The following is a 22,150-nucleotide window of genomic DNA, read 5'->3' on the forward strand; positions in this document are numbered from 1 at the left end:
ACGTATCGTGATGCGGGTCAAAATTATCTGGACAGTGATATTTTGTATATTGGTGCTTTTTGTGCTCCACTTTGAAAATATATATATTTTTTGTTATTTGACTATCAAATTAGCAGTCATGAGTCATGCATTGCAATATCACGCCAACAATATCAAATGTATCGTGATACAGGACAGAATTGCTATTGATGCTTTTCTGTTTTGAATTTTGGATAATATTTTCCAAATTGTATTACCACCGATACAGGTCAAAATTGTCGGGATAGCGATACTATTGATACTGGCATGTTGCTTGTTTAACTTGAAGAGTAATTTTTTGGAATTCTATTCACCAAATAACTCACAATAAGATATTATTTCAGGAAGATAGCAAGAGTATCGTGATACAGATCAAATTTACTTTTTCCCGTTCAACTGTGGCAACATATTTTCCGTGTTCTTCGACCACCAAAGTCGTGGTCATAACTCACAATCACAACCGTATCACGATACAGGTCAAATCATTGACACGGAGGTCGCTCACACGACCGTTCAAGATGGACGAGGCGGCGACCCAGACGGCGGGAGCGGGGATGAATCCATGGCGAGCGATTCGTGCGCGTGGCGAATGGCTCAAAGATGAGCTCCGCCGCCGCCGCAGTGTCCCGCGAGAGTGGCGACGGAGACGTCCCCTTCCTCTGCCTGTCCTTCAACGCAGCGCTTCATCCATCAAACCCTCAACATCGCCCACTGCTGCTGACATTAGAGCCTCACCTGGTTACACTCCGCGTCGACAAAGCTATTTTCTCGGCAGGCTCGTGCGTCAAGTAAAACACCGATCCGTACGGACTTTACACATTATAGAAAATAATTACTCATAATAATGAATTCTGTTGATTGTGTTGTTTATCCCTTTATGATGTTTGTGACTGTCCCGTGAGCCTCTTATTGTGGTTTCGCAGAACAATTGCGCACTATTAAAGCAGGAAGCGCCAAAGTTATTGGAGTTTCAAAAATATCAAAAGCTAAAATGGAGAAAATATAAACTAATTTTTGTAAACAAGGTAAAATATGAACTACCTTTTGCGTTTATATAACTAAGCAGAATTATCTGTAAGGCTGCGTGGAAGAAGGAAGGAACAGTTTTTCCTGCAAATCATTTATTACAAAATACTTATTGTGAGCTTTTCATTTATGTTACACTTGAGAAATAGTCCATATATTTAAAAAAAAACTCAAACTAAACTTTTTTTTCAAAGTCATTTACAAAAACTGACAAACTCTAACCATATTTAAATATTTAAAACATTGTGTTATATTGCCCATTTGACTCGACACATTTAACCGGCAGCAGTCAGTCACTTTATAAAACCCTGCAAGGATGAAAATAATTATTATTTTTTTTTTTTTACTGAAGACGACTTCATTGAAAAATAATTATAACATTTGTGCTCGACGAGGCCATCCATCTTTTGCACAATGCAAACAGACTATATGGCTGTGTTATTATTCTTATTAGCACTTGAGAGCTTCCTGTCATTTAACGCCGATGTGGGGCTCTTATCTGAGGAGAGCAGCTTTAAAGCCCACACAATGCACACCATGCTAATCTCCGACACTAATACACGCACGCGCACGCCTGGAACAACATCTTTCTTATGAAATATTCCTGCAGTAAAGCCATGTGGTATATAAATAGCTTACCTAAATACAGTGGATTAAAAAAAAAAAAGTCTACACACCCCTGTTCGAATGACTTGAATGTCAACAAAAATATCAAGAAAAACCTCCTATTTATTTTTATTTCTTTGCAGTAACAAAATGTTTAAAAAAGATTAATTATTGAATAATTTGAAAACGTTTTGTAAATGTCAGTATTATTATTTTATTTTTTATTTTTGCAATATGTCATGTAAATGATGGTTTTCCACAAAAATGCTGGTTAAATTCTGTATAATATTTATTGAGACGAAATGTTACATAAAAATTACACATTGTAACCTTATTTTTTCATTTTTTTATTTGCCTATCCATCTTTTTTTATTATATATATTGATTGATTGATTGATTGATTGATTTACAGCGCTGGTCACGAGTGTGCTGACATTGGCACAGCAAGACTGGACCGAGAATCAAACCCAGAACTTTAGAACTGTGAGGCAGAAGTGCTAACCACTCAAAACATGCTCATAAAATAGGAACAACCAGTAAAAATATTAATAAGGGTTATAAGGGAAAAGTTTATGGGATTTTATTTCCCCGCCAAAATTGCTATTGAGCATGAAAGTCACTCAGACGAAAGCCATAAAAAGCGTTTGAAATTGCAGCTGTAACAAAAGGTGACCCATGCGGGAGTCAAACTGACAAGCCTCACACTCGGCGTCTTGTTCGGAAACGTGTTTATCGTCACTCCGAATCATCTTTTTGGAGCCGTCCACATGCAAGAAAAGAACTCAACAATTGTTCTCAGCGCAAATATCCTGGTGAAAACATTTTTTAGACGTCACAGACACGACTTCTCCAAAACGGACTCAGTTGCACCCTCTTTCCAAAAAATAAGACCCTGACAGCAACTTTACGTATCAACAGGGAATACGGTGGCGAAAAGATGAAATTGAAATGTATTTTCAAATTTATTGAAATAAACTTTAAGCCAGTGTAACATGCACAGTTTGAGCATTTTATTCAGTGATTTTTGGCGTACCACTAGAGGGAGCCGATTTCCACTAGTGGTGCTTATACAACACTTTTTGAATCGCTGGCGTACGCCATCTAATGAAGGCAGAAAATGGTGTCAAAGTTCAATCATATCGAGGATTCGCCACACAAAGGAGGTGCGGGAGGGCATCCGTTTGTGTTGTGCTCCCCCCCCCCCCCCCTCATTGAGAGAGATTGAGGTCGCCGTGGGGTCACAAGGCCGATGCGACAACATCAACACGCTTAGCCACTCCTGATAACCATTGTCGCTCTCACCGACGTGTTCAGCATCAAAGAGGATTTCGGACGGCTGACCTCAACTTTCCCCGTGGGTCACCCTCGAAGGGACGACGCGGCGTATTGATCCCCCGTGTGAACTCTTCTTGTTTCTGGAAATGCGGAACGAGATTAGAGAAAATGCAGCTTGTTTTCTTGTTAATCCTTTTAAGAGCAAAAATTGGTTGGTGGAGCTTCAGTGCTGATAGGGCAGCACAGCATGGTGGGCTTGGGGTTAGCATGGCTGCCTACAAGTTCTTAAGTTCGAATCCACAGACGCTCTATAGCAGTGGTGGGCAACATGCGGCCAAAAATTGGCCCGCCCTTAATTATATCTGGCCCGCCAGATGACATTGAAGGGGAAAAAAAATCAAAACTTTTAATTAGGGATGTCACAGTATTCACACTATTAACTCATTTACTGCCATTGACGACTATAGATGTCAAAAATTCATGTGAATTATTTCTATTAGTTTAACATTTTTTTATTTCATTAAATTTTTTTATGAAAACCTATATTTTTTATTGTACATTTATAACAGATATAAAATTATCAAGCGATTAATTACGATTAAACGGCCCTTATTTTTTATAATTTTTTAAAATTGTAATTAATCACATGACTTCACTTGTTAACTAACGATTAATCACAAATTTTATATCAGTTCTAAATTTGCAATATATAGGTTTTCATACTCTTGTTAGCAAAAGTGGAAAAAAGATTTAAACTAATTGACACAACGTGGCAGTTTTAGGACTCAGACGCAGAGATAGGGGTTTGAGGCCAAGGCAAATATTTATTAAACAAAAAAAACTCCTCATTCAGAGGGAAAAAACAAAGGCTATTAAAAGTTAACTAAAGGCGCTCCAAAAAGGGAGGATGTCTAAACTACAAACAAAACAATATAATTCCTAAACAAAACCATACTGTGGCTACCAAAAGTTATGACGAGATGCATGACAACAAGGATGAGGACTATGACTGGCTTGAGTGGCTCTGACGAAAACACTGAGGCACAAGACAGGGGAGACGCAGACTATTTAACACATGAGGGTAATGGGAAACAGGTGGACACAATCAGGAATCAGGGTTGACACTGACACCACACGAGGAAGGGCAAGTGACCTGAAACGAAAGGAGTCAGAATTTTCAAAATAAAACAGGAAATGACAAGACAACCTCACCGCGGTGTGACACTAATAGAAATAGTTAAAATGATTTTTTGACGTCTATTAAAATGCTTCATTATCACCATGGTCTTGTTTCAGTACAAAATAGTAGTATAATTCGTATATAATGTCGCTCGGTTTTGCATTATGCAATCGGGTGCTGGTTATACAGCCATAAAACCAAACTGTGAGTTTTCAATATTGTCTCATCCCTACTGATAATGATATTTTTTTAGTATGTTTTCTGATGAAAATGAAATTTCGGTTTAAGATAGAATCATTAGGGAAAAAAATTGGCCCAAGGCCAAACTAAGTTACCACCCTCTGCTATATAGAATGTGAATGGATCAATCCAGTTCTTCTCTGAAATGTTATCATAGCAATCACTGCATACGGTGCAAAAAAAAAAAAAAAGCTCACGTTTGACATTCGAGCCATCTGCCCAAAACATCAGCTGTTCATTTAGTAGCCAGACCACTTACGTTCTAGTTGACAACCCGAGAGGGCGCTGGTGTTTCCCACTGCACAATTGACTTTTTACTTTTAATTTTGCCTTTACAACAGTTAAAACTTGAGACAACTGGCGATGTTTTCACCCCAGATTTGTAAAATGTTAACATTTTCTTTTTGTAGTAATAACATGATATTAACAATCAATAATATTGTTTTTGAAATGTTACATTAAAATTTCACAAAAATCATGAAATGTATAATACATTAAGAATATCATCATTCATTCATCAACCCTAACCCTAACCCTAACCCTAACTAAACCTAACCCTAACCCTAATTAACCCTAACCCTAAACCCTAACCCTAACCCTAAACCTTAACCCTTAACCCTAACCCTAAATTAGGGTTTCAAACAACCCTAACCCTAAACCCTAACCTTAACCCTAACACTAACCCTAAATTAGGGTTTCAAACAACCCTAACCCTAACCCTAAACCCTAACCCTAACCTTAACCCTAAACCCTAACCCTAAATTAGGGTTTCAAACAACCCTAACCCTAAACCCTAACCTTAACCCTAACACTAACCCTTAACCCTAACCCATCCCTTACCCTAACCTTAACCCTTAACCCTAACCCCTAACCCATCCCTAACCCTAAATTAGGGTTTCAAACAACTCTAACCCTAACCCTAACCCTAAACCCTAGCTAACCTTAACCCTAACTAACCCTAACCCTAATGAACCCTAACCCTAAACCCTAAATTAGGGTTTCAAACAACCCTAACCCTAAACCCTAACTAACCCTAAACCCTAATTAACCCTAAGCCTAAACCCTAAACCTAACCCTTAACCCTAACTAACCCTAACCCTAATTAACCCTAACTAACCCTAATTAACCCTAACCCTAACTAACCCTAAACCCTAACTAGCCCTAACCCTAATGAACCCTAACCCTAACTAACCCTAATTAACCCTAACCCTAACTAACCCTAACCCTAGTTAACCCTAACCCTAATTATCCCTAACCCTAAACCCTAACCCTAACTAACCCTAACACTAACCCTAAACCCTAACCCTAAATTAGGGTTTCAAACAACCCTAACCCTAACCCTAACACTAACCCTAAATTAGGGTTTCAAACAACCCTAACCCTGAACCTTAACCCTAACCTTAACCCTAAACTAGGGTTTCAAACAAACCTAACCCTAAACCCTAACCTTAACCCTAACACTAACCCTTAACCCTAACCCATCCCTAACCCTAACCTTAACCCTAACCCATCCCTAACCTAACCCTAACCCTAAATTAGGGTTTCAAACAACTCTAACCCTAACCCTAACTAACCCTAAACCCTAACTAACCCTAACCCTAATTAACCCTAACCCTTAACCCTAACCCTAAATTAGGGTTTCAAACAACCCTAACCCTTAACCCTAACTAACCCTAAACCCTAACCCCTAACCCTAAATTAGGGTTTCAAACAACCCTAACCCTAACATTAACCCTAACACTAACCCTTAACCCATCCCTAACCTTAACCCTAACCCATCCCTAACCCATCCCTAACCCTAAATTAGGGTTTCAAACAACCCTAACCCTAACCCTAATTAACCCTAACCCTTAACCCTAAATTAGGGTTTCAAACCCTAACCCTAAACCTAACTAACCCTAAACCCTAACCCTAAACCCTAATCCTAACCCTAACCCTAAATTAGGGTTTCAAACAACCCTAACCCTAACCTTAACCCTAACCCATCCCTAACCTTAACCCTTAACCCTAAATTAGGGTTTCAAACAACCCTAACCCTAACTAACCCTAAACCCTAACTAACCCTAACCCTAACTAACCCTAACCCTAAACCTAACCCTAAACCTAACCCTAAACCTAACCCTAAAACCCTAACCTTAACCCCAAACTGTCTCAAGTATGGTGTTCAAATTACTAATCCTAACCTCAACCAATGACGTATTTGGTACAAACTCACCTAACCCTAACCGTATTTGGTACAAACCCTGCTCTAACCCTAACCCTAACCATAACCGGCTTGGAATCTCGTTTAAGTCTTACCTGGCGCAACAGAAAACAGATAATGGTTTTGTAAGTTCTTTTTTTCAGATCGGAGTGAGAGACATAGCTGAAGAGTTGCAGAATGACGAGCGCCGGCCAGTGCCTTGCCCTCGGTATCGTGACAACCGTCCAGTCAAAATGATGAGGCGGGAGATACCCGGGAGTTAACCCCTTTTCAAAAACCTAACTAACCCTAACCCTAACTAACCCTAACCCTAACAATCCTCTTTCCAAATTTAGTCCATTTCATTTTTATTTATTTGCAAATCAAAACTCTTGATAAAACTCCACATAGGGTTTTTAATTTATTTATCTATTTATTTATTTATTTTTTACAAATGATGGCCAAATTTAAAGTGCTAAAAATGGCTCGCTCTCTTTGACGATGCAATGTTAATGTGTCAATAAATATTTTGGATATTTTCTGAAGTGATGGTTTTGGCGAGGATCCCACCCAAGGGGGCGCGTAGAGGCTGGGGCAAGGGGCGGGCAGCCACCCGAGGAAGGATATTTCTATGTGAAATAAAAATGACAAAAATACGTTGTTAAGACTTATTACTGTTTTAAAATACAACAAATTCTGAAAATATATGTAAATATATATATAAGTAATAAATATTACATTAATACAAATATGTTACCTCCTTTAAATATTGTAAATGTACTATATAGTCTAATGTGTTATTAAGGTTAAAAAGCTTAATTTCCTTGTTGTTGTTGTTAAATGAATTGGCAGCAGTGTCTCCATTGTAGCATTTTGTAGCCACAAACCAGTATTTCATGGCCACAAATTAGCATTTTGCACGCATCGCGGCCATATTGTCAGGTTTTCCCTCCGCATCTGTTTTCACGGGTACACAGGTAACAAAAATATGTCATTTTTTTCTGAAAACACTTCTTTCTAACCTAAAACGGCAGCTAACGCGACGTACCATTTAATGAATAGGACTTATATCTGTCGATATGTTGGCACTGCATCAACATCGATTCCCCCTCAAGTCTCCTTCCCTTCTCCCCCCTCCTCCTTCTTATCTCCATCTGGAAGCAATAGGCTAAAAATAGCGCAGTCTGTGTTCACTTCCAAGCTGCAGGGAGCGCGCGCACCGTGCACTCGATGCTGAAGACGCCGGGAGGCGTTTTCAACATGTCCTGCACGCCTCCCCGCGGCTACAAAGACGCAGAGACGCACCCAGAATAGCAGCAAAGGAGGCCTTTCATCGATTTGGGCTAAAATTAGCCTTCCGGGAGAAAAGCAGGTTATCGGAAAGGCATGCAAAAATGCAGAGAAAAGACAAAACACTTGCATTATTATTATTATGATTGGCTTTGTTGTTATTGATATTTCCTTGTTCTCAAACATGTCAGAAAGACTAAATGTTGTTCTCTGGTCCACAGATTGTCCTTGTTGTCTTGTAAAGTGCAGATCCTACGTACTTGCTGAGTCCGTATGCCGCCAGCAGATATTGTCTTTTTGCTCGTATGTACATCGATCTCATCATTTCATAGAAAGAAAAGCCGTCATCCACCGTGGAAGCTTCCAGGTCTCTTCGGTGGGATTTACACTGCAGGTCCATTCCACTATAATGACTTTTTTTTCGGTCGTTCAAGTTTGCAAAAGGTTGCAAAGACTTTTGCAGTTTTTAAGGTCACAAACTCATGTTTTTTTGTCGCCAACAAATTTAGAACATGTTCAACATTTCCTTGTGACATTAAAAAACTATTTGTGACAGTTAAAACTGTTTGCAAACGTCTTGACGACATTTTGCAACCTTGAACGAAACCTGTAGGAAAAAAAACGACATTTGCTACGTGCGCACACCTGCGCAAGCCTTCGCCGCTCGGTAAATTACGGACTTCATGAAACAAAGACAATTAAATGTTATACGTGACCTCGCTAATCTAAACGTAACATTCTGATTATGAAGTAAAATCCAGCTGTTTTTAATCCATCTCAGGAGCAGACATTTTATTTATTTTTTTACATTTATTGAACATAGAAGAATACACAAATCACATAATAAAATAAAATTGGAAAAAAACATCAACAATAACATTCAGGGGCAGCCATTTTGCCACTTGCTGTCGGCTGAAGATGACATCACCGTGATGTCAAAATGGCCGCCTTCTGATATTGATCAAAACTGCTGGATTTTGCTGCTTAACTCATATTCCACTAACGTAATATTAACCAGAATACCGTATTTAGACGAGTGGGGCTGCATAGAACATATTATTATCCAAAAAAATAACTAAATATTTTTTGTCTAATTAATTTCAATAACTTATGATGAGCATTATATTAAACTGTTAAGCCCACCTCGGCAGTGTTATCAACGTCTTAGGAAGGAAGAGATAAACCCTCCGAGCTAGCTTAGCACGAGCTAACTGGTACGACAGAACAGGGATGGATTTAAAACGTTAGCAAAAGTGAAAAAAAAGACCCTGCTGTTGGCCCGTGTACGGCGAGAGATGCTGGAGGTTCAAGGGAGTTATTTTCAACTCAAAAGGCAAATGTTTCCGTAGGTTGACGCAGCTGCTACAATCCGCGAGGATTATTGACGTTGCCACGCCGCATATCCCCAATTGTGATTTTATATCACTTGAACCGTGCGGTGTAAATCCAACATTATGATACCGGGGGAAAGGAGAGGGGGTGTACAACTGTACAATAATGTGTGAAAGTCACAGTCATTCCTTCTGGAACACACACATGCGTACATATTGCATATTGGTCACCTTGTTTCACTTGTGTGTGTACGTGTGTGTTTATTTTCATGCAGGTCAAACAACCCCCCCCCCCCCCCACCCCCCTCCCCAACATTCTAAAAAGTCCACTTTGAGCTAACCCGCAGCAGAATATTGCAACTTTTTTTTGGCTTCAAGGTTTGTTTCAGATGCAAGCGCGTTTGTGCCGATCACATTTGGTTCAAAGTGTAACCTGGTGACCACCGTCGAATAATCTCGTATGAAAAGCAATGCATAGATTTCCCTACAAAGTGAATTATAAACACCAATGTCACGTCAATAATCGGTAAATGAGAAATAGAAGTCAACGTCGTTCCTGCTACAGCGGAGTCGTTGGGCCAAAATGAAGTCAAACATATTTTCCAAGCAAATGCGTCAGCATGCGTAAAAAAAAGATGCTTTTTGTTGTCGTCCCATTTAAAAAGTACATAAATGATGCATCGACACAGCCGCGCCCCCTTTTTCCTGTTCTCATGAGAATCTAGTAGGATAACGCACAAAAAAGTGACCGAATCCGGTTGACGTATTTTTTTTTTACAATTAAAAATAGAAATCGAGACATACAAAGTCATTTGACATAAATGTGCTTCACTGTTTGGTCCATCCAATATAAAAGAAAAATGTAAAATAAAAATGTATTCATAAAAATAAATACTACAATGGCACCTCAACGAGAGGAAGTCAAGGCACCACTGTATAAAATAATTGTGACAAATTGTGGTGGCTTCGTAGCAAAAAGTTGTTTTTCTGTTTGAGTTCGTACATCTCAACTGATATGAGCTATTTTAAAATCTTTTTTAAATGACACATTACAATATAGAAAAAAAGATGATGACGAATGATGAATTTTGACAAATTTGATCTCTGTGGTAAAGTTCAGCAAAAACTGAAGTTCTGACTCTCAGTCATATTTTATTTCTTGTTGTAAGCTTTTAAAGGTACCAAAAAAAAAAAAGAACCAAAAAATTATTATATTTTTTATTTATAGGCCGATTACTTCGTTATCGGAAATTTATTATGCCGCATTAGCCTAAATTTTTTTTAAAATCCATATCGGTCTCGCCCTACTAAATTCCCAATGAGAACATATTTTTCACACACTTACACAATGACGGAGAGTTGTACTGCTTTTTGATGGATTAAAAAAGGCAAATATTGCTAAAGAACCGAAAAGCCGGTGTCTTTTTCTTTAAAAATGCATCTTTGGCCACCAAGAGTGAACTAACTCTCTTTTCTTTTCTTTTTTTTTTGTCATTTTGGAGTTCTGTGCAGAGAGAAGTTCTTCCTCTCCAGTTGTCGGCGGCTCATTTCATTTCAGCGGACTTTTTTCCGTACGTTTGAGGGTCCGCGTGAGAGCAGCAGACGTGGGCGGCGGCGGCGGCGGCGGCGGCGGCGTGACACGTGTTCCTACAGTTGCATGTCGGAAGCCTAAAAATAGACGCGGCTGCCTCGGCGCGGATGGTTCATTGAAAACGCCGCGTGCTACAGACAGACAAATGTTGTTGTTGTTGTTACACCCTCCCCGTCCCAAACACCCCCCCCCCCCCCACCCACGTCAGTCAACATCCATCAAACAAATGTCAAACCTGGGACGCAGGAGGGACGGCCAAGGTCTGCTACACTGATTATCACAACCAGCACGCACGGACGGACGGACGGGCGGACGGACGGACGGACGGACGGGACAGCCTGCCTTGGCAGTGTTGGGCCAATGGCAGCAATCCTTAGCTGGGTTCCATCCTGGAATGCAAACCACATTGACTCCCATTGCCAATCTTTCAAGGCAAGCCAGGCATTCTTGCTAATTAAACGGCAAGTGAAGCCTCTGTGGTATTATCTCGTTTTAAATATATCGCCCCGAGGTATGCTGGGAAAAACGGCTAGTAGGAGTGGAGCAGTGTGTGTCTTTAGCACTCACTCATAAAATGTTAGCTTCATTATGGCAATAATCACGTCATTGTTTATGCATTCTGTCTATATATATATATATAAATTAATCTCTATAAATATATCTTCAGTGTTTTTTGTGATCTTTGCAGTGAGCTTCTTCCTGAAGCTTTAAAGTCATGCATCGAGGGATGAAGCGGATGTCATGCAAGACCAGGAGAGATTCTTTGACCTCCATTCTTCTTAAAAGCTGCGATGCTAACAACAGCGTCCGAAACGTCTGCGGCCGCAATGTGCTTTTTACGGCAACCTGGCAAAGGCTTCGAGGTGGAAGGTCGGGGTTCGGCATTGGGGAAATAAAAAAAAGCTGGGCATAATACTGTGACATTTGGGAATTATTTTTTGTCAAAAGTACATTTTAAGTGCTGTACAAAGTGGTATAGGGTAGCCGTGTTAATCCTTCAGGGCCACCATACTTTCAAATCGATGGTGGTCGTTATTAGCCTTATTAAATGCACATGATGCAAACATTGTAGTGGTGATGACAAACAGGAAATCGATAACCTATATATGTATATTGGGGTGGAAGAGTGAACGTATTCATACATAAATAGCTCAGGGACAGGAAGTGTAAGTGCCTTGCGATGTAGCCACAAACCTACTTCGTAAACAAACACAGAGCGGCTCAGCCTCTGGCTTGTGGACGTCATGGCCAACAATGTGTTTTTTGCATAACTTGTTAAATCAGTTGCCATAACATTACAACCCTAATATATATGTATATATAAAAAAAAAAATTCATCCTTATCCCTACATTTTTGGCACACCTAATTTCCAGTAAGGTGGCAGTAATGTTTGTTTCAACTATTGCTGACTGTCAAACAAATCCTGACAAAGGTTGTCTCCGCGCCGGTGACTAACGCGGCAACATAGTCAAACTCAACTCAAATTGCGAGTTGCCAATTCCTCCAGGTCTAACAATGCCCTGATTCAAAATTTTGGCCACACTTAATTGGCAGTGTACAAATATGCCCAGCTTGAGTACTTTTATGTTTGGCCTGTAGGGGGCCACTTACCCACCAAATCGGTATCATGCATCAACAGTGGGTCCTCAGTTTACGACAGAGTTACAATCTTACAATCCTAACTTTGACGTGACTTGGTACGAAAGTCAGTCGGTAAGCAAAACCAATCTGTAGCAATCGCCGCATGACTGCCTTTAATAATCAGTATTTATGCTTTTGTTTATGTTATTGGATATGTAGCGATGTGGTACAGCGGGCCGGGACCGTCGTAAACCGAGGACTGGCTAACAGTAGCTAAACTGTACTACGTGAATCTACGTTCTGCGTGTCAAAACAATCAAACAAAACCCGAGAAGAAACATTCAAGTTGTCCTCAAAGCTCTGCGGTGTAAGGCGAGAAAAACGTCTCGAAGAGAGTTAGCATCGTAGCGACACGTCGCGTGAGAGCAAAGCAGCGAGGAGGCGTCAAGGCCGTTCTCATCTCAGTCACTCATCAGATACTGACTACTAAAGTGTCCCACCACAAGCGCTTGTGGTGCCGAAACCTGGAAGCGGACCCGCTTCATGATCACTTTTTTCTCTGATGGCGACGCCGAAGTATTTTGTGCCGAAAGCAGAGCAGTGCACCCTGGGAAGTGAAGGATCAAGCGACTGACTTCAGTGTGTTGTCTTAACTTTTGAAAAGCTATTTTTCTCAATTGCTTCTTTTCGGTTGGCATCGGTGTGACGTTTGAGTTTTTCTTCCACTCGGGGAAACTCCATGCAAATGCGGACTGAAGCGTGGCGTGTAAAAAAATCGAATTCCTGAATTCTACAGAGGTGGCAAAATCCAGGTCCAGAAAGTAAAAACAATAGCCACAGTTTGGCGTTAGCCCCAGGTGGTCCCGAGCTAGCTCCCTGGGTGCTCGGTTACCTGCTAAGGTGCTAGCTAGCTAGCTAGCTAGCACAAGGGGCTAAAGCCAAACTGTGGCAGGGTTTTTACTTTCTGGACCTGGACTTGCCACCTCTGGAATTCTATTGCCTTTGTAAGACCCCCCCCCCCCCTCCCCCGGTGATCTCTGTGGTAGGCTATACGTCGGTGAGCATCTTGGTGATATTGACGTAGTTTGTGTTGGCCAGCGTGCAGTTGGCCGTCTTCATGTTCTCCCGCTGGAAGTCCTCGTTGCTGTTGTTGACCGCCTCCTGGATCTCCATGTAGTCCGACTTGCTGATGGTGGAGCCGCTGCGACTCTTCTTCAGCTCCTCGCCCGACTCGCTCTTGGGCGCGTTGACCTGCAGGTACTGCGCTTGCTCCTCCCCTTCCGTCTCGCGGTGGTAGAAGTAGTTGAAGTTGGACACGATGACCGGCACGGGCAAGGCGATGGTCAGCACGCCGGCGATGGCGCACAGGGAGCCCACGATCTTGCCCCCGATGGTGGTGGGCACCATATCGCCGTAGCCCACCGTGGTCATGGAGACCACCGCCCACCAGAAGGCGTCCGGGATGCTCTCGAACTGGGACTGCCGCTCGTCGGCCTCGGCGAAGAACACGGCGCTGGAGAAGAGGATGACGCCGATGAAGAGGAAGAAGATGAGCAGTCCCAGCTCCCGCATGCTGGCCTTGAGGGTCTGGCCCAGGATCTGGAGCCCCTTGGAGTGCCTGGAGAGCTTGAAAATGCGGAAGACCCGCACCAGTCGGATCACCCTGAGGATTGCTAGCGACATGGCTTGCTGGCCGGCTTGCCCGTCGTCCGGACTGTCCGCCAGCTCGGTGCCGAGCGTGATGAAATACGGGATGATGGCCACGACGTCGATGATGTTCATGAGGTTGCCGAAGAAGCCCGCTTTGCTGGGGCAGGCGAAGAAGCGTACGAGGAACTCGAAGGAGAACCAGATGATGCACAGCGTCTCCAGGATGAAGAAGGGGTCGGTGAAGTAGGTGGACGTGTACCTGATGATCGTGGTGTTGGTCTCGGGGGAAAAGATCTGGGCGTGGGACTTGTGCATGTCGCCCTCGTCGTTGCGGAAGACGGGGAGGGTCTCCAGGCAGAAACTGACGATGGAGATGAGGATGACCATGACGGAGATAATGGCGATAATCCGAGCCGGGCCCGAGCTCTCCGGGTACTCGAACAGCAGCCACACTTGTCTCTGAAACTCGTTGTCGGGCAGAGGGCGCTCCTCCTCCTTGATGAAGCCCTCGTCCTCGCGGAAAATCTCGATGGCTTCGTCGCCCAGCTCGTAGAAGCGAATCTCCTCGGAGAAGATGTCCAGCGTGACGTTCACCGGCCTCCTTAGCCGCCCGCCCGACTGGTAGTAGTACAAAATGGCGTCAAAGCTGGGTCTGTTCCTGTCGAAAAAGTACTCGTTGCGCAGCGGGTCGAAGTAGCGCATCCTCTTTTTGGGGTCCCCCAGCAGCGTCTCGGGGAACTGCGACAGGGTCTTGAGCTGGGTCTCGAAACGCAGCCCGGAGATGTTGATCACCACCCGCTCGCAGCATTCGTGGTCCGCCTCCGGGCGGTAGTCCAGCGGGAGGCCCGGGTGCGCCGCCGCCTCGTCGGACGGGTCGCCCGTGGCGACCGTCATGGTGGCGGGAAAAGGCGGCTGGGCGAGGGCTGCGCCTTTCGGGGAGGGGGGGGGGGGGTTGCGGTCGCGTGTTGGGGTGCGGAGGACGGTCCGGGCGTCTCTCAGGGCGGGACTGCATGTAGGACAGTCGGCACAAGTAGGTCAGGTAAACTTGAGACAAGCAACATTCGATACTTCCACAACTCGCACCTTTATGAAAGAAGCACCTCAAACTTGCTGGAGTGCAATTAAAACGCCAGCGGCTTTTTGTGCCTTGCATGTCAATTGCTCCAATGCAGGCAAAGTCAGCGCAGCGGCTCGTAATTTAGAACGCCCGATCTGCTGCATTGGGCAATTTCAAACTCAAAAACACCAGCTCTTGCTTTTTTTCTCCTTTTTTTTTCTGTTCTTCTCACGGTGAAGCCATGCATGAACACGACAATGCGGCCGGCACCAGGAGCCACGCATGCAGCATCCTGCTGATAACATCACTGCAGTCACACACACACACACACACACGCGCGCACACGCACGCACATGGAAAAGGTACCGGCTGCTTCTAATTTGGTTTTGCGCTGAACAAGCAGCAAATGAATGACTTTTTTTTTTTTTTTTTTTAAAGGGAGTATTTCGTACGAGCTGCACGGCTGTGTTTGAAATATTCAAAAACACGCGTGAATAATTGAAGAGCAAGAAGGAAACAGCAGCCAGGGGAAGCAAAATGCATTCTCGTCATTGCACGGCTGATGAGTGGGAGGACTGGCACCGTTATTTTTAAAGAGCGGCTCGCAGCAACTGAAAAATACATGGAAGGAAAACGTAAATGTTCATGCATGAGGCACATACCTGCAGACATTTTAGTGGACTCTGCTGCTGCTGCTGCTGCTGGTGTTTGGGGACAACCAGCTCTCCTGCTTTAGAATAAAAAAAAAAAAAAAAAACGCTTTTAATCTATAAAATGATGACAGCTCATCATGATGAAAGTGGATCTCCCATGCCGGAGAGCTGCAGGTGATCACCTCATGTTGACTGCTTCTCCGTCTGCTGCTGCATCCTCGCCGTGTGCACCGGCCGAAGGCGACGGTGCGCGGGCGGGTGTGTCCTCGCGTCCCCCTCCTCCTCCTCCTCCTCTTCCTCCTCCTCCTCCTCTTCTTCCTCCGCGACTCTCGTGATGATGGCTGACGGTGATGATGATGGAGTTAAAAAAAAAGATGAAAGGGTTGGATATCATGGAGGAGCAAGACAAAAAAAAAGGTGCTGAGGTCAGCACAAATGATGCGCAAAGGTAAACAATCACGACCAGGTGGGGCAAGATGGACGTGCTTTATGCATGTGAAATAAAGAAAAAAAAGTTTGTTTTTTTGTGTTTGAAACAGAAGGTGAACATTCACTACGAGTCACTTACTTTCTTCCCTGCAGCGGGCAATTTAAAGGGATAGGCACACCTTTAGGCAATATCAATATGTGTCATTAAAAAAATAATAACAAAAAATAAAAATAAAAAATATATATTAAAATAAAAAAACAGTGGTTGTTGTGTTTCTGCATGGCTTCCAAAATGAAGTATTTAAAATGTTAAAATGAAGAAGAAAAAAGGGGGGAAATAATTAAATACATTAAATGAAACAAAAAAATGTACAGATACAAATGTGATCAACGGTACATCCCGTCACAATTTAGCCTACCTCGATAAATTTATAATATATATATATATATATACTTTCAAGTCTGTCTCTCTGTCTATCTATCTATCTATCTATCTATCTATCTATCCATCCATCTGTAATCACAAGCTTCCCTGGCAACAAAGCGGCCATTAATAATAGATCAAAACGTGACAAAAATAGAGCTAAAGCTCTATTGCAGCTATTTTAAGCAGGTAGAGCAACATGGATCAATGGCGTCACATCCTCAACATTAAAATCAGAGAAGTGGCGACGGAGGGATCGTGGGCCGAACGTGACACCGGGAGAAAGGCCAAAGGTCAGCGGGAATCCCGCCACATACGAGGAGGGTCGGTCGTGGACGTGTTTGTTGATTTGTGAGGCTTTGCCAAGGTGAGTGCCGGCAGAGTCCATCAAGGCTGCGACCCACGCTGATGCCTCTCACCGTCTCCATAATGGCTTTCCCAGGTTCACCGTGACAAGGTGGCCATTATTTATGAGTCGGGGGTGCGCTTGCGTCAGCTCTCGGCTGGGCCCGGCTCGCTTTATGTTAGCTGGCAGCCTATAATCAAACGCGAAGGTTCTGGCGCTAAACGTGCTGATCACAGCGGACGAAGAGTGTACTGGAACACGGCAACGCTCGGGAAATGTCATGTAATCATGCTTAAGATGGGCAAAATAGGGCACGTGGGCCACATAAGGGCCACTTAGTTCTTGAATTCGGACCACAGAGTCTACACACATTTGGGTCAAAAGTAACCCAATTAAAAATGGACCGATCCACTTAATTGGTCAATTTGACCCAACTTTCTGGATTGTTTTATACAAAATGACCCATTTTTTTGACCCAAGTGGAAGGATCTGACCAATATTGTTTTACTCTGAAAGACCCATTTCTTGACTCAAAGTTGAGTCAAATCAACCCTTTTTTTTCTCGTCCATGCGTGCGTGCGTGTATGCAAGTTTGTGCTCTTTAATTCACCTGAAACCCGTTATAAATCCAAGACCCTTCACTTAAACTGGACACTTCAGAGTCCCGCCAGAGTCGAGACGTTGTCAAGAGACCAGAGAAAGGATCAAAGGAAAGAAAGATGAAACAAAGGGAAACCCAATACTAACCAGACGCCACATTCCACCCACAGAGTTACAAGTCCAGAATCTTTCACAAACCCTAGATCAATCTAAATTCCAACAGATAAGGGCGACATCAAGAGACCAGAGGAGAGACCAAAGGAAGGAAGGAAGGATAGATGAATCTTTAAATGATCCTAACTGAAGTGCATATGGCATTTGCTGGTTTAAAAAATAAAATGTTTATTTTCTATGAGTTTTACAAAGCATTTTTTCGTGTTGCAGATTTAGGGAATCCAATATCAAACGATGCCATGATAGGCACTCTAACTTCTTTAAATGGCACAGGTCAGCTTTTGCACTTGAACTCAAAGTCTGGTCTCGCTCACCTGAACATGCCTTAAATTTAAATAACCTGGTCAAATGTACTCAAAACTGTCCTTGTAAAATCTACTTTTTGAGTGAAAAAAACTTTACTAGGTTTTTTCCAAGTAATATTATTATTTTTTTACAGTGTGGAAGCATACAGAATGAATCCAGATTCGAGGCTCAACTCCTGATTGATTTCGTAATGAATTGATTGTTGCCTCAAGACTTTTGTGAGACAAGTGGATAAAGATTCAAATGTTCGCTCTTTTGATGTCGTGCTTCGTGATACGAAGGCAGCCTCTTGCGTATAATCCTTACCCGGGAATTATTCTCATACTAAGACGCCTTATCCTCATCCAGCGCGTTGTTCTCCCACCTCCGCTGTACGCGGCTTACATCCCTCAACTTCACGTCCTCTACAAAAGCGTCTTTGTCGAGGTTTTTTCTCAGGACCTGTGAGAGGGGGCGCAGATGGAGAGAGAAAGGTCGGGGGTGGAGGACAGGAAGTAGGGATGGGGGTCTGGGGGTCGGGGGGTCGGGGGTAGTGGAGTTGGGGATCATCAGATGGACGCCCAGCAGGATGAGACGAGAACACTCGTCTGCATTTGGGCTTTGGGGAGCGATATATATACCACCTTTTGTTCAATATATATTTTAGAGTTAATACAGACTCGTACTTGAACATACCCACGTGTTACATAATGTAATACATCATTTCATCGAGAGGCCTAAGGCATTTTTTTTCCCATTGGCCAATCAGGAGGTTACGATTGAGCCTTGTGAATTCTGCCCAGCAACAAGCCGATGCCAAACATGTGATAAGAGCAAGAAAGAATGATTGTGTTGCTCTGCCTTCAGAATTAAAATTAAATACCTTTTATTAGACCATAATCAATCAAAGTATTGGGCCATGTTGCAATTTGTTGCAAAGTTGTTAGCCTAATAGCATAAAAGTCATTATGAATTGACGGTCACGCTATAAATACAAAATAAAAATTAATAATAACGGGCTTACTAAAAACGTACCCCCCGACTCTCTCTGTAGATTCTCAGTCATCCATGTCATATAAATCCACAAAGGACCCCCCCCCCCCCCCCCATCCCGTTTTATGAAAACGTTGTAAATGGCCTGGGCAATTACACTATTAAGCTAACAAATAGATGAAAGCTTTCGCTCTATAATGGAAGGCTTTGAACATTTAATTAAAGAGTAAAATCACAGGTATAATCAAAATCATCCACACACTCATAATGTAATCCGTTAACTTAATTGTTTAATTCGATCAAATGGGCTATAATAATAACATAAAACAAACGTAACAATGTATTACTACTTACAATAAATTAACCTCAAATGAACAAAACTGCATGAAAGGACAAAACACTGCTTTTTTTTTTTTTTTTTTTTCAAAAGAGCATGACTCAGGAGGCCAGTGACTCAGTGTCACTGAAGCAGGGATCCCCTTGTGTTGCCTCTGAGTCAATGTGTGTGTGTGCGCGCGTGTGTGTGCGTGTGCGCGCGTGCACGTGCGTGTGTGCTTGCGCTGTGGGAAATTCAAGTCAAGGTAAGCGTTTCCTTCGGGAACACTGCGTTTATATTACAGCAAGGTCACATTTGAAATAAGACTCCCTTCTTGAAATCCAGGAAGGATCTGAAATGATGATGATGATGATGATGATGATGATGATGATGGTTGAGTAATGAAAAGCCATGATTTAGCATTCTGAAAAAACGTGCAGGTGTTGGTTGCGAGAGGGAGAGAAAAGTGCTGCAGTGTGCGCTGCATGCAGCAGAGACGTCGGCCACATTGTGGGACGGCAGGGATTTACAGCCACTGAGTCACTACGATGACGCAACACCTGACGTTTTGGTTGCGAGGAGAACCGGACGATTCGGTCACTCGTCTTTTTAAAACGTTAAACTGACGGTGGTAAATCGACTCGTGGCGCTCAAAATGAGCATATCGCAAATCCTCTTTCTACTTTGAAATGAATGGAGTAGCAATTAATACGGTCCTCCTTCCGGTGTGCGCAGCTTGGACACCAGGGGGCAGTATGATACAGATATACAGACCCACATGAAGAAGAGTGATTGCGATATTAGTAGGGATGTAACGATATCCAAACATCACGATACAATATTATCACGATATGAAGGTCACAATACGATCACGATATCGTGGGCAGGTTAGCGATATAAAAAAAAGTATTGTAAAGAAATGATTTTATACTAAAAAAACTGACACAATATTGTTTTTTTGTACACAGCAGCAATACATATAAACAACCTACAATCTCTAATAACCCTATTGAAGCACTTACTTGCTAATGCACACACACATTGAGCGTGGATTCTAAACATAGAAGGGCCAAAACATGCCTTGGGAAAATTAAACTGCAATAAAAAAAAATGGAAATTGAAATCAACCTGACTTTCTTTAGCAGATGTGCTGCTTTTAATATCGTGACATGACGACAACGATATTGTGGCAGTTTTAATATCGCGATATCACGATATTGCCTAGATATTAGTGCTCTTTGTAGGGGTAAGAATACTGTTGTGGACTCTTACTTGCAGTTTGTCACCTGACTCACATATTTGTGGATCCCCCAACTACCCCCGATTTTTAAAGAAATATAGCTATATCTTATCTTTTTTTTCTTTTTTTTTTGCTGTTATGTTTTTGGGAATCAAACCCATGTTTTTCAGAGTAATGTTTCAAGGTGTATCCACATTTTTTCAAGAATTTTGCGGGTTTGTAAAAAAAAAGAATCACCTGTTTTATTTGTTTACAGGCACATTTGGAAATGCTAACAAGTAGCAGTCTTGCTAACACTGCTAGCAAGATTAATACTTGTGTTTTGTTGTGGTTACAGTGGCTGTTTCGAAAATGGACAAAAACGCTAGCTAACGTCAACATTAGCCTAACAACCACCACCTTAAAAGGAACCGCGACTGTCATGACAAGTTTGCTCTGTGTTATTTATCTGGTTCTTACTAACATAACTATAAGTTTCATTTTTCAAGTTTAATACATTTTGTAGAAACTTTACTTGGACGTACGCCGCCATTGTTATTTACGTCGCAACACATTCAGTGTGTCGTGACGTAGAATGGCGGCGGCTCTCTGCCGAGCAATGTGAAGTAAAGCCTCGTAGCGTTCCTAAAGAAACACCTCGCTTTCGGGAGGATCACCCTCCCCCACGCCGTGCTCTCGTCATTCGCCAGACACATTCAGGAGTTTTGATCATCCCCAGCCGGAGCACCGAGTCAGCGCACCGGCACTCCGTTTTTGGTGTATCAAAAAGGGTGCTAGAGATACAAAATGGCTGCCCCATCCTGGATGGAAACAGTCGGCTTAATCTGCCGTTCTCATTCCACAAACGCAATCGTATTAGATGAGGCGGGCGCATAGAACTTAATATTATAAGAAATGTTTTGACTTGGCTTGCACTTGAAAACTTTGTGTCCACTCAACAGCCGCCGACGTGCCGTAAAAGTGACGCCCGGCAGCGCGGTGCACTTTTCCTCTGATAACACACACGCGCCCCGGGGCCACACTTGAACTTCACTTGAAGCTCATCCATAACAAACCAGAGGAAGTAAAAGCGGCGTGTGCATTTGGAGCAATTATTCACAGCTCTCAGCGTTTTGCCCTTCCTCGTCCGCCCGTGATATTTCCTCAGCGCGCCCTAAAACGGCTGACTTAGTGCTGCGGGAGAGAGCGGCAAGCGAGCTCGCTGCCATTCACGACTCCATCCGTCCGTCCATCTGCTCTGTGGCGTGTGCGTAATTGCATTCCGGAGGGCCATTCATAAAGTTCACTGGTCTTTCCGGAGACGTGAGCTCCAGGCCTCCACTCACACAAAAGGAAGTCCTGCATGAGAGCACGTGCGAGAGGAAGCATCGTCCACATATCGTGCTTGCAGCCGGGACCATAGATCAGTGCTTCTCATTGATTCTCTGCCGCAACTATAGCTAGTATCATTTGTCTATAAAAATGCTAATACTGCTTGAGCACTCTGACGATGAAAGCACCACTGCCACCTACTGTAGCGGATGTGCAATTGCAAAAACATTTATTTTTTTTCAGAGTTCCCACGTGCAATAACTCTTTGGTATCACAATTTTAAATCCATTCATCATCATCATCATCATCATCATCATCATCATCATTACTATTATTATCTAGCATTGTTTG

General features: G+C 42.8%; 1 protein-coding gene across 3 annotated transcripts in view; it reads right to left on the bottom strand.

Moving 5' to 3' along the window:
• Positions 1–13,345: 13,345 nt before the first annotated feature.
• The window catches only part of LOC147167598 (potassium voltage-gated channel subfamily A member 2), a 60,722-nt gene continuing 51,917 nt past the window's right edge, over positions 13,346–22,150 (bottom strand). For 2 of the 3 annotated variants that reach the window (XM_086087201.1, XM_086087202.1), the window contains 2 exons: positions 15,691–16,022; positions 13,346–14,977 (listed from right to left, as the gene is read on the bottom strand). In XM_086087201.1, the coding sequence (XP_085943327.1) occupies positions 13,369–14,865 (1,497 nt within the window). In that variant the 5' untranslated portion in view covers positions 14,866–14,977; positions 15,691–16,022 and the 3' untranslated portion in view covers positions 13,346–13,368. The remainder of the gene's footprint in view (positions 14,978–15,690; positions 16,023–22,150) is intronic. The other variant, XM_086087203.1, reaches the window with a different exon arrangement.

The sequence above is a fragment of the Leptonotus elevatus genome, chromosome 10 (genome assembly GCF_054856555.1).
Source record: "Leptonotus elevatus isolate MCC_2025b chromosome 10, RoL_Lele_1.0, whole genome shotgun sequence".
Lineage (NCBI taxonomy): Eukaryota > Metazoa > Chordata > Actinopteri > Syngnathiformes > Syngnathidae > Leptonotus > Leptonotus elevatus.